Genomic DNA, 12,837 nt, shown 5'->3' on the forward strand with positions numbered 1-12,837 from the left:
GCACTACAATCGCCTTATTTTTCTCTGTATTTAGATGGTAAACCACATAATTTCTTCCACCAAGTAAATTCATTCCAACCGACCATCACACTAGACATACCACTTTCCTTTAAACAATCTGTCAGGAACGTAACTTCCTCTTTCCAGTTTGAAAATTACAGGCACGCTTTTTCTTTTTCCTTGCCATCTTTCTCACTGGTTCTTCATGCTAGAATGCCTACTTGCCTAGCTTCGTTGAACTTTTGTTAATTTCGAAAGGCGAGTGAATCGCGATTAAAAGCAGTTCAGCGCACCTTGCGTTTGTTCCTCAAAAGTTTTCTGGTTCCTAAAGAACTATCTTTGGGCAGGAGACATGGAAAGGTATGAGTGTTTCTCCAACTTGCAGAAATTTGATATCCCAGGGAGCTGACTGACATCACTACTAGTCGAATTCGACTCAACTAATGGGCTCGACTAGTCGACTATTAAAAATCAGTAGTTATGCATCCCATATTAAACATAATACAGAACATGAGATGTGATGAAAATGGCACTGTGGTGTAGGACTGGGCGATAAAACAATATAGATATTTATCAGAAAAAATAAATCACCGTGATAATATTTTTGCCCATATCGCCCAGCCCTACTGTGGTGTGAATTTCTGACTTTAAGAAAAAATTACGTAAATCTCCTGTGAACATTTTTTAACTCGGTTTTGCTTTCAAGAAATTCACAGGGTTAAAAGAGCCTTAAGTTGAAGAAACACCCATATATAGCTAAGTAAACAGGCCAAAAACAGGAGAAATTCAGGAGATAAGTGTTGCCAAGATCCATGGCAGATCCATGTAGACGTACAACAGATGGCCATGTCCATTTACTCCGCTCTGTCAAATGTGTGTGCATCTGATACTGCAAGCCGTTTCGCTTGCTCTCTCCCAGGCTGTGGTTATGTAACTGTTCTCTAGTCTGGTACTGGGCATGTTTAATCGAATGAACCTGGCTTCCCATCTCCCCTGCACTGCTGACTGGATGAGGAGCTTACAGCAGAAATCGACTTCTGCAGTGTCAACGGACAGTGTGGATGAGCTGCTATTAATTACCGCCATCATGGCCTAAATCTCCAGTCGCCTCATTCCACCTTTGTGATGGTAGCGGTACTGTAGTGTCTGGGACCCCACAGGATTCCCCGGGGGATTTCGTGGAAAATTTCAGAGAGAAAGTGGTAAAAACAAAATTAGCGATTTTGACACTGTTCACATCTAATGTGTTTTTGAGCACGTCCGTACAGTTTTTCAGATGTTTTCCAATATAAACATACACTAGATGGACATTTTTGACTGCTGTGCCGCATCTTACTGTTGTTGCTTTTTTAGCGTCTCGCGCAGAAGCACAGCGTTTTTTTTTTTTTTGAAGCCAAGCGAAGTTAAAAGGACTTCAACTGCTAAAAACACAACTCAAAACAATGCAAGTTTCAATTCGTGGTGCTGCGTCTAGCTTTTTGTGATGCAAGGACGTGTATGGTGTGAACGCACCCTTGCGGTGTCGTAATTTTCTAAAGACTTCAAATAAACTTGTTTTTCTTAAGGTTTATACATTAATGTATAATTTAATGTAATGTTCAAATGGAACTCAAAACATGAATTTATTTTTTAGGAAGCAGGTCCCTCGCAAAAGTATGCATCATATATTTCCAGTTAAAACAAATAAATAAATGGATGACTTAAGAAATAAATCATAAATGACTTGGCCAAAGCTCTTGATTCTGTTCTGAATCTGCCATGATAATTGAAATAACGAAAAATTCCTCACTACCATCTACTGTAGTATCACCTTCTGCCATCTTTGATGTTGGCATACCTCTTGCATCTCTAAAGTCACAACTAAGTGACTCGGTTATCATTAAAAAATCTATTATCTTTGAGAGATTTTTCGACTGGTAAATAAGACTCAATACATACATACATAAATACAATATTTCCAATAACTCCGTTAAAGGCCACTAATAAGTCACTTTGCACTGAAGCACAAGCAAAACAACTAATTAAATATAAGACCCTGCTTGAGCTTGAGACCCTGCTTTGCACCAAACAAGTTGCAAAATAACAACCCTAATCAACTAGCTAATAATTAAAGGATTTCTTTTTGTGGGATCCCAAATTTGAGATCACTAGGCTACCGCACCACACTTTTACAAAAGCAATATCTCATGTCATCAATAAGGACTTTAAATGTTCTTTGAAGGCTTTGCGAGAGGCAGAAAAGGGGATTTGATCATTAACAGGCTTCAGTGTTGGTGACACCATCAGAACCATACTCGCAGATGCACTGTCACAGAATTAAGGAGCTGTTAAAACAGGCTGTTAATTAGGAGCCAGAGGGCAGAGAATAATAAATGCTCACAAACGTCAATCTGAATAATCGGTATGACATTATTACATAACACAGTATATACAGTATGAATTAGATATTCAAATTTTTCTAATTAAATCGGTTTGTTAATTTCAACCACAATTTGGAAAGTCTAGAAAAACAGCGTCCAAAAATGGCATTACACCACTGTACATTCATCATGCGGTCCAATTCTGAGCGCAACACAGCCGAGGATGCCGCAGACCACAGTATTTGACACACCCTGCCGGGACTGAACAGACACTTGGATCATCTCTTAGACATGCAAAATGTGCGCTTGACAATTTTTTTGATAATCGAATAATATAATGATTATTAGAACGATTATTCGACTATTCGGTCGATTATTGCAACGATTAATCATTAGTTCTTGTGCCTCGACTTAAAAGGTTGTATTAAACGTGCTTACTAACAATAAAGAGGACAAAATCATCTTTTAAAAATACCTCTAAATGACATTCATTGAATTACAAGAAATAAAACTTTAATTTTTATTGTTTAATTAAAAAAAAAAAAAAAAAATATTTGCTATTATCATCAAGTGTTTTTGTCTTGTTTTCCATTTTAAGATATTTATACTTGCTTTCAGAGTATCTTGAATATAAGTGTATTTTGTATTGGTGGGGTTGCAGTTCCATTAATCACGTATATATAATGTGTGTGTATTGGGGGTACTTGATTGGTGTCGCATGTCATCATTACACTTTCAAATGATCTCATGTTGCGTTAAATGTGATCAAATGATTATTCGACAACGAAACTGTCAAAATTTTTTTATTGTCAACGTTGCCGATAGCGTCGACTAATCGTTTCAGCTCTACTCTTCAACATCATTTGATGATTATTCGATTAATTACTGCTGAAATGATCATTTGAAAATGTTCAAAATCATCTCATTTTACCACCTACTTTCATTTGCCGGTAATAGCGCGATGTAAATTGCGCAGGGCAAATTGTGAATGAAGCGCAATCTTTATTGATCCTAATTTACACAGAATGGAGGCTTGTTTGCACAGAAATGACAATTACTTAATTTAAACAGTGAAGACGCAATTTCAGTGCTGATTGTGCTCGCTAAACATGACAGTGGATGGTTAATGAATAAGACGCAGGTATTTGCGCTGAAATACCACACACAAAAGTTGCGCAACTGTTTAGCGAATCTGCCCCTTAATGTATTGTTTGCATTATTATTCAAATTTTTACACAACCATGGATTTTGAAGTGAGAAACAAAAGAAATGTAAGCTTTGACATAGGGTATAACAAAGATGAAAACACATTTGCGACTGCAAAACAACTTTGCATAAATACAATGTCATCATGAATAAAAGATAAATACTAATGAATATTCACAATATTTATAATATTACTGTATAAATATTAGTACTATAATAAAAATAAAAAAAATCTCATATTAGTGTAGTCAAAAGATTATTTTGTTATTATTGTCAAAAACAATAACCGGTTCTTAACGTAAGTTATCGTATACTTGAAAATAATCTACTGCTATTGATCATTAAAGAAAAAACAATTGGTTGAGTTTGTAAGGGAGGGATGAATATGATGTGGAAAGATGCTGCCGTTTTTCTTGAAGTGGGCTGAACTAAAGGTCATTCCAAAGAGTTTAAAGAGCATGTAGGAATGCACTCAATGCACACTTGCTGCGCTGAACAGGTCTTTCCAGCATGCCACACTGCAGCCACATCGATACCAGCACACATGCCAGCCGGTTGCTGAGATACTGGCAAACAGAGATATGCGCGATAACCTCCCTCACGAGAGCACTGTTTACCTGTCAGCTAGTTTGACAACTTGGACTGAAAAATTCTGTTAGTTACTAGGGATGCAAAGATATCATTTTTTCTCTCCAAACCAACTCCAATAACTGAACTCTCAGATTTAGCCGATATAGATTCCGATCCGATAACAGGGTTGTTGTTTTTTTCTTAATTAGTTAATATCTAGGATTCAAACATTTTATAGATTGTCAAATTTATTAATGCTTTGTGAATTGGTTCAACCAAATCATTAAATAAAAAATAAAAAATTCAGAAGAATGAATCATTCAAAAATTTGACCACTAAAGTGTAATACTTTCTTATGATACATGCTAATGTAGACTGCAGTTGATTTATATAGACCATAATAAATTTGCCGACTTGCTTTCAATGTTTGCATGATGCAACGATATCCGGATTTTGGCAGATATCGATATCCAATAGTTATTTTTATGTTATGGCTGATAAACGTTATGATGGCCGATATTTTAAATCTATACACTGTCCAAAATAAAGGTCCAATCCAGAATTTCTCTATTTACATTTTGGCCAATATTGATGTCCGATAATAATTTTTATGATATGGCTTATAATCGATATGATGGCCGATATTTTGAATCTGTACACTGTCCACAATAAAGCTCCAATCTAGAATTTTTCATTTGAAATTGTAGCCAATTTCGTTGCCTAATATCTAATATTTTAAATCTATACAGTGCCCACAATATAGCTCAAATCTAGAATTTCAAAACTGAAATTTTGGTCGAAATCGACATCTGATACTAATTTTTATGTAATGGCTGATAATCAGTATGATGGTCTATATTTGTATCTATACAGTGCCCAAAATAAAGCTCCAATCTAGAATTTTACACACAAAAAATAAATAATAATAATAATAAAAAAAAATAAAAAAATAAAATAAAAAAAAATCACTGTTTGAATAAAAATAATAAAAAAAACCTCTAATACTGGCCAATACAGACTTGTTCACCAGCATACTGTGCATACTGAGAATTGACCCATCTGTGCTGCTACATGACCAGTGTTGAAGTTAAAACATTTGCATAGTATTGCATAGCCAAAGTGATTCAATTTAGTGCACATCTCACCTTCCTAATGCCTTGCAAACAATCGAGAACCGTCAGGTTGTATGTGCAATTCCCAAATGAAGCATCCCTGAAAAAGAAATGAGAAGACATATTAAAAAGATGTAGGTATAGTAACACTAGAAGAAAAAAAAAAAAAAAAAAAACACCATCCTCCCATTCAGCCACAGGTCTCAGGCCTGTACCCAATAATATAAAGTTCTGCTATGCATAAAGGAACAACAACACAGGCTGACTTTATACCGTGGCTCTCAGGTGGCCAGCTTTCATCCAGAACAAACCATTACCTGGCCAAGAATACAAGCAACTGGGTCAGGCCCTTTGTGTTTGTATGCGGGAGTGAAGGTAGAGCGACAGATGAGATGGAAAAACATAGCAAACAACACAAAGAAAGAAAACCTTGCGTTTGTCAAGGGAGCACATGTGGGCGTCCGCAGGACTGAAGGGTTACATCTAAAGGGTCAAGGCGGAATAATAAATATGTCACAAACATGTTTTGACCACCTTTACAAGGAAGTTAAATTGAGGTTTATTTGTGTACCTGAAATGATGTGGTGGGGTCAAGGGATAGGTTTTCGCTAGAATGCTTCAGAAACTAAAAGAAACTCCACCCTTGTCTAGCACATGTCAAGGAACAAATTCCTTTGTGCCAGCTTAGAGTTTTGCATTATGCTTGTGCTTAACTGGCTGTTTATGATGCAGGCTGGATTGTATAAAAAGTGGGCCAGTGTTCTGCTGGGATCTTTTTAATCAGTCTCTCGGTGCGCCTCAATGGAAGGTACAAGACTCTTGTTCACCCACACGAACAACACGTATTCACACATGCATTTCCAACATCCACAAGAGGGCATGGAGGTGTTGTGTACTGGCACACTGCTTTAAGTTAGTTTCTTTAAAACTGATGAGTGTAGCCTAATTTGATAAAACTTAATTCCAACTTGGTGTGCAGAGACAACTTTAAGTAAACCATTCGTAGGTTGATTCCCGCCAAAAATGTAAACACTCATAGTACGTTGTACAGTATGTTTACATGTTCAGTTATAATCAAGCTACAGTGGGTTTTTACATAGTTAAAGGTGCACTCAGTAACTTTTGTCTTTGTCATCTTGGACTTACAGTGACACCTAGTGGCTTGGATGCAGCATCATTTAAAATCAATAGTTTTCAGTTTCAGATGCCACTGTAAAAGTGTAGTATTCACAGCCAGCCATGAATACATCAATCAATGAGTGAGTGTCAAATAACAGGACGGTTACTGAGATTAAGCGAGTAGTATTCGACTGGTCATGCGATTGTAAAATGGCAGCCCCCATGTGCGGGCCCCATCCATGCAGAATAAAACAGCTTACTCATTTCACTGGAGTCTTCATTTTAATGCGAGTGGTCATGATTTCCTAAATATATTGCAAAATTAGAATTCATGTCTTTAATAGTTCATCTTTTTTAATGAGTTAAAAATACTATCCAATACACTGTCAAATTCTGCAAATATCTCCTCACAGTCTGCTAGCTGTCCGTTCTGTGGGTGGGCTGAAAAAAAAAAAAAAATCTGTATTTGTACACAGCCCTGGCTCTGTAAATGGGACAAAACAAAGTGGATCGGACCAATCCACACAACATTACTCCAGCTAATCAGCAACAGGGTGTGGTTCTTGCACGTGCACAGGATGGGGTGGTGGGGGCAGAGCGAGAGGGAAATTCATTAGAAGAGCAACGGCAAATCTGGCTGATGCGAACTTTCTAAACGCCAAGGAGGACAAATGGCTGAGAAACAGACCAAGAGATAAAGGTCAGACGAATATAAACTAAAAAAGAAGGATAAACATCGGCGAGGCTTTTCAGCGGTGGAGAGACCTCCGAGAGGTAAAAGGCTTGAAGATGGATGCAGAAGTTGCTCTTTTTCTTCTCGATAGGTGGGTAACATAAATTTTGCTATGTTTCACAGAACCTATATATGCTGTTGTTTTGATGTTAGATTTAGTAGCAGGAGAGTTGTGAGTGTCTGGAGCTGGTGTGCGTAAAACCGTCTCGTGTGCATGAATTTGGGGGGGGGGCGGAGCTTCCAAAGGAGCATTGAAGGGAGGGGTGTGTTTGTTTTGGCAGTTGAGTTCGAATATCAACATTGTTTCTCAGGAATCGCTTAGTGCACCTTTAAGTGACTTTCTCAAAGGAACAAGGGTGATGGATCAAGGATCACCCCATGCTGGGTTCAAACCTACAACCTGTCGGTTGCAGTTTAAAACTTTTAACCACTACAACAATGAATAAACAAGCACCCTTGCATCACTTCGATGAAAAAGTCAACAGAGAGGCTAAGTTTCCATTGGTGCTTTGTTGAAGAATTCTTCTTTTGTTCACTCAATTGTCAGTTCCATATACCGACAGCAGAATTTAAGAGATCTTTGAAGTAACAGAGTCTTTCCCACTGGCGAGAGGCTCATTCATCTTCATCCAAGCAGCACTGAGAAACTTTGAGCCAATCAAATCAGCTGCGGAAACACAGAGGCTCACCAGAACCAATTATATACCAACATCCTCTGGGTTACGTAATGTCTCACCTCCGATTTTGGAGGCCAGCAGTTATGAAAACAGCCCCATTTTGTCCACTTCTAATTTACCAATGTGTGTTTACTAGATATTTTTTATTCAAAAGTAACTTGCAGTACACTTATTGCAGGGGCAGTCCTCAATTGAGTAATTCAAGGTCAAGTGTAGTTCATAGATTGTCCCTTATGGGGTTTGAACCTACAACCTTTTTGTTTTCAGCCAAGAACTTTTAACCAAAAAAAGAAAGTCAGTCAGTCCCATGGGTAAATGATGACAATTCTCATTTTTGGATGAACTATCCCTTTAACATAGACTTATGCTGGTTCAAGAGATCCTCCTGAACAAACGACTATATAATTGTCTCCAACTAAAAAGGTATCAGAGAGGGCTGGTCACAAAATATAAAACAATTTCTTGATTGTCAACGGCTTAGTTTAAAAGGCAGCGTGTGAGGAGGAGGAGGAGGGCGTGGCCGGGCCGTGAGGACACACGTATCTCCCTCTCTCTCTCTCTGGTATATCCGACGACTCCTTATCTCTCTCTCCTGCTGATTGGGGCAACTCAGCGCCAGGCGTGCATACTCACGGCCCGGCCACGCCCTCCTCAACACACTGCGGTAAGCAGAGTTGTTAAGCACTGGGTGTGTCCCAGGCGAACACTGAAGAGGAGCAAAGCAGAACAAGCTTACGGATGCCAAAACCACACGTTAGTGCCGTTATGTAACCACCCCCACAGAACTGATTTGTTTGACAGATACAGATTTATGGCCAGGGCATTGGCTTCTGTAATCACAAAGGGTCAAAGATCTTCAGAGATTTTGTGGGCTGGATGACTTCATGATTCAATTATGATTTAATAAAATCTAAAAGCCTTTTGGGTGCACTACTACTTGGCAAGACTGATGTGGCTTAGCAGACCTACAGCCTATATGATAAAATGACAGGGAAACGAAAGCCTCAAAGCCCATGGGAGGAATTGCGTTTGGGTTCCCTTATTCGACCCCAGCACTAGTGGAAAAACAGATAGGAGATAAATTGTACACAAGGCCTTGATGACGTATGTGCCAATGATAGAATGGGAAAGGAATACATGAGTTCACTGGACTAAATTTGGCATGCACTAGTGAAACTAGACAGAAAAACAGGAAAGCCCATCTCAGAAGTTAAACCCACCCTTGCTCATATGGGACTAAGTGTGGAGCTCCTCAGTGGGGCACAAAGAACTATAAAAAAAAACAAACAAAAAAACAACTCAATCTAAAGGTATTGCGATATTTTACCTCACAATACTGAGCAATTTTAATGCACAATCTTACGCTGATAATGCTTAATGAACTAACAACATGAAAGGTCAAGTAAATGCCTTAAACGGTCGCTTTATCGAGGTAAAGTCATAGCAGTTTAAGCACAAACTGATCGGCACATGTAGATTTTGGCCCATTACTCCGAATTCGCGTCACATGTAAACACCTTAATCGCGTTCTTACCTGCTTGTTCAACATGCTCAAATGCTGTGCGCATGCTGGTGTACATTTTGATGTCAAAATCGTAGAAAAACCCGATAATTTCAATTCTCATGTAAATGCAGTTTTCTTGCATTGTCACAATTTTTGAATATGTTTATTTTTGATAGTTATCAAGGTATTGGTGTGTATGTAAATTGACTTATTATATTGATGTTCTAACACCAAGAAACAATATTAGTTACCTTTTTAACATTAATATTTTTGGGAGAAAAGTGTGAGTGTTGTTTCAATTTTAAGGATGTCCATACTGATCGTCTTTAAGCCCAAAGTATACTTCGGTCAGACGTGAACAGGACGCGTGATGCAAATTTTGTCATTAGCAGAGTTCTCAATCACCGAACAAGCGCAGCCCAATTTTTCTAAACGAATGTCTTTGAACGCGCAGAATGCGCATGCACCTGGAATTATTCGCACTAATTAGTGGGTCCACAAGGTGGCAACACTCACATTTGAGCCGTTGCTGTCACGAAGAAGTGCTAGATGTAACAAGAAATGAATCTGGAAACAACAACAGTGAACGTGTAAGGAGGTCAGGAGATACCTGCATTTGTGTAACTCAAGTCTGAAGGAATATATATTTATGTGTCTAAAAGTCTAGTAGAAATAGCCCAGTCTCTCATAGCAGTCGTAGCGTGCATGCTCCAACCGCCTGCGTATGCGAGCACAGTCAAACGAAGCATACTTTGAAAGGCTCGTGTTCGAGTGTATGCAGACGCAAGGGGTTCACGTCAAACCCGAAGTATACTTTGGGCTTTACAGCTATACTGCATAAGAGATTCATGTGTTGCAAGCTATTCCCTTACACTACTTCAATGGCTATATCATGATGTACATAAGGATGTCCAGCCCTTTTTGCACAAAAACACATAATGTAAGTGAAAGATCACAATATATCAGTTTTGAGTAGCAACACACGAAGAATCACAATATTATCATTATCGCAACTCAAGTATCAATACAATATCGTATTGCCAAGTCCTTGCTGATTCCCATCCCTTCTCTGTACACACTGTGAGCAAGGTCGATTTACAGGGATGAAAAAAAAAAAATTGTTCCAAGATCTGCCCTTTCAGGGAATAGCAGGACATGTCTATCACAGTGGTTCCCAAACTTTTTACAGTGGCATACCCCTTCAAACATTCAACATCCTTTCACGTACCCCCTAACGCATAGATAAAATTCACACAAGGTAATTTGAAAATATGTCTGTTTAACACAATTATCTTTGTAAAACAACTCCTTTATATTAAACATGTTATTGTTGTACATGTTTTGTACATGTTATATTAATCATATATATACACTGAATAAATGACTTACCAAATGAGATGGTTATGCTAGATATGATATAACTGCATAACTTGCATCACTGCAGGTACGGCATTACCGGCCGAATTCGAGCATTACGGGTATGTATCTGTGCAGCTGCTCGGTCAGCTCAAGGTGCTTTTTTTATGTCACATTTGATACTGTTAGCAAGGTTAAACTCATTTGCTGAAAAAATATTCAACATTGGAAAAACAGGTCTCTAGCGTGCAAGCAAATGTGAGTGAAAATTACGTGTGAATGTGGAAAATTATTTGGTGGCGCTGAATGTCTGACTCCTGTCCAGGGCTCAACAGGTTTTTACTGGCCCTGCCAAAATGTTCACTGGCCCCAACACAAAAATGACAAATAGCTGTTTTTACCATCATGGCTTTAAAAAAATGTCCGAAGATAAATATTTTTTTTACATATCTTATGTTTTTAATACAATGCCCCCCAGGGGCCTGGGTAGCTCAGCGAGTAAAGACGCTGAATACCACCCCTGGAGTCACGAGTTTGAATCTAGGGCGTGCTGAGTGACTCCAGCCAGCCAAATTGGCCCAGTTGCTAGGTTGGGTAGAGTCACATGGGGTAACCTCCGTGTGGTCACTATAATGTGGTGCACTCTCGGTGGGGCGCGTGGTGAGTTGTGCCTGGATGCCGCGGAGAATAGCGTGGGCCTCCACACACACTATGTCTCCACGGTAACACGTTCAACAAGCCACGTGATAAGATGCACGGATTGATGGTCTCAGACGCGGAGGCAACTGAGAATCGTCCTCCGCCACCCGGACTGAGGCGAGTCACTACGCCACCACGAGGACTTAGAGCACATTGGGAATTGGGTATTCCAAATTGGTCAGAAAAAGGGGAGAAAAATTGAAAAAATAAAAATGTCCCCAAAAATGTAATCAAATTTATAATTTGCAAAATATGATTTATGGCTTATGTAATCCCATATATGCGCTTTACAGATATAAATTCATAAATACATATTAACCTCAGCCATCCTGCCATTTACACATGTGTTTTTAAACCAAGAGTTCTGTGGAGGAGATGATGGGTTTTTGGTCACCCGTTTAGACATGCAACTTTTGTCCATGTGTAGTGTTTTCACAAGAAGGATCAAAGATTATTCACTGAGTTAAAGATTTGATTATTGGCTGAGAGAACAAACTTGCTACTAAATCGGTTGTGATGTGTAATATACAGTAGGTAGATATTAAGCCTAATCTGTGAATTAACAATGTGTATATAACATGAAATCAGACAACCCAAACAAAACCAACACTGACTGATATACAAAGAACAAAAACAAAAATACCTGTATGGTCCAGAAATGAGACATGTAACAGGTGTTTTATGAGGATGATATGATATTCATCTTCACCCTGCAGCTAAACAGCTCTGAAAATAATAGCTTAATAGCCATAGTGATCTTGCTTCTTTTCATATCAAACACCATTATCATGTCGAATTAATGTTCACGTTTTGAAACATTACATAATTAAATGTATACTTACATTTTGGATATTGAGCAGCTCGTGATTTCCAGATACGTGTATCTGGGGTTTAACAAAGTTTATTACGTCTCATTCAGAATCAGAATGAGCTTTATTACCAAGTAAGCTTACACATACAAGGAATTTGTCTTGGTGACAGGAGCTTCCAGTACACAACAATACAAAAACAGAAACAAGTCTTTTAAAAAATAATTACAATTAAATAAAAAAATAGATAAATATTGCAAAGAAAAAAGTATATATAGAATACACAATAGACATATATATATATATATATATATATATATATATATATATATATATATATATATATATATATATATATACACACACACACACACACACACACATATATATATATACACATTTATGAATACACACACACACACACACACGTAGTGCAAATCTAAATACAAATCGATTATGTACAGTGCAAGGGAATGTAATGGCAGAAGAGGTTGGATGTGTTGGATAATATAAAAAGACTAAGCTGTGTATTGCACATTAATTATTGCTCAAAGGGGCAGTTTTAACTGTTCATGAGATGGATAGCCTGGGGGAAAAAACTGTTCCTGTGCCTGACGGTTCTGGTGCTCAGAGCTCTGAAGAGTCGGCCAGAAGGCAACAGTTCAAAAATTAGTGGACAGGGTGAGTGGGGT

The 12,837-nt window shown here is 38.2% G+C and overlaps 1 protein-coding gene across 6 annotated transcripts in view; it reads right to left on the reverse strand.

Moving 5' to 3' along the window:
- Positions 1 to 12,837, reverse strand: part of LOC127438594 (dual specificity protein phosphatase CDC14AB) — an 85,271-nt gene that overhangs the window by 42,467 nt on the left and 29,967 nt on the right. For all 6 annotated transcript variants that reach the window (XM_051694290.1, XM_051694289.1, XM_051694291.1 and 3 more), the window contains exon 6: positions 5,282 to 5,348. In XM_051694290.1, the coding sequence (XP_051550250.1) occupies positions 5,282 to 5,348 (67 nt within the window). The remainder of the gene's footprint in view (positions 1 to 5,281; positions 5,349 to 12,837) is intronic.

The sequence above is a fragment of the Myxocyprinus asiaticus genome, chromosome 49 (assembly GCF_019703515.2).
Source record: "Myxocyprinus asiaticus isolate MX2 ecotype Aquarium Trade chromosome 49, UBuf_Myxa_2, whole genome shotgun sequence".
Lineage (NCBI taxonomy): Eukaryota > Metazoa > Chordata > Actinopteri > Cypriniformes > Catostomidae > Myxocyprinus > Myxocyprinus asiaticus.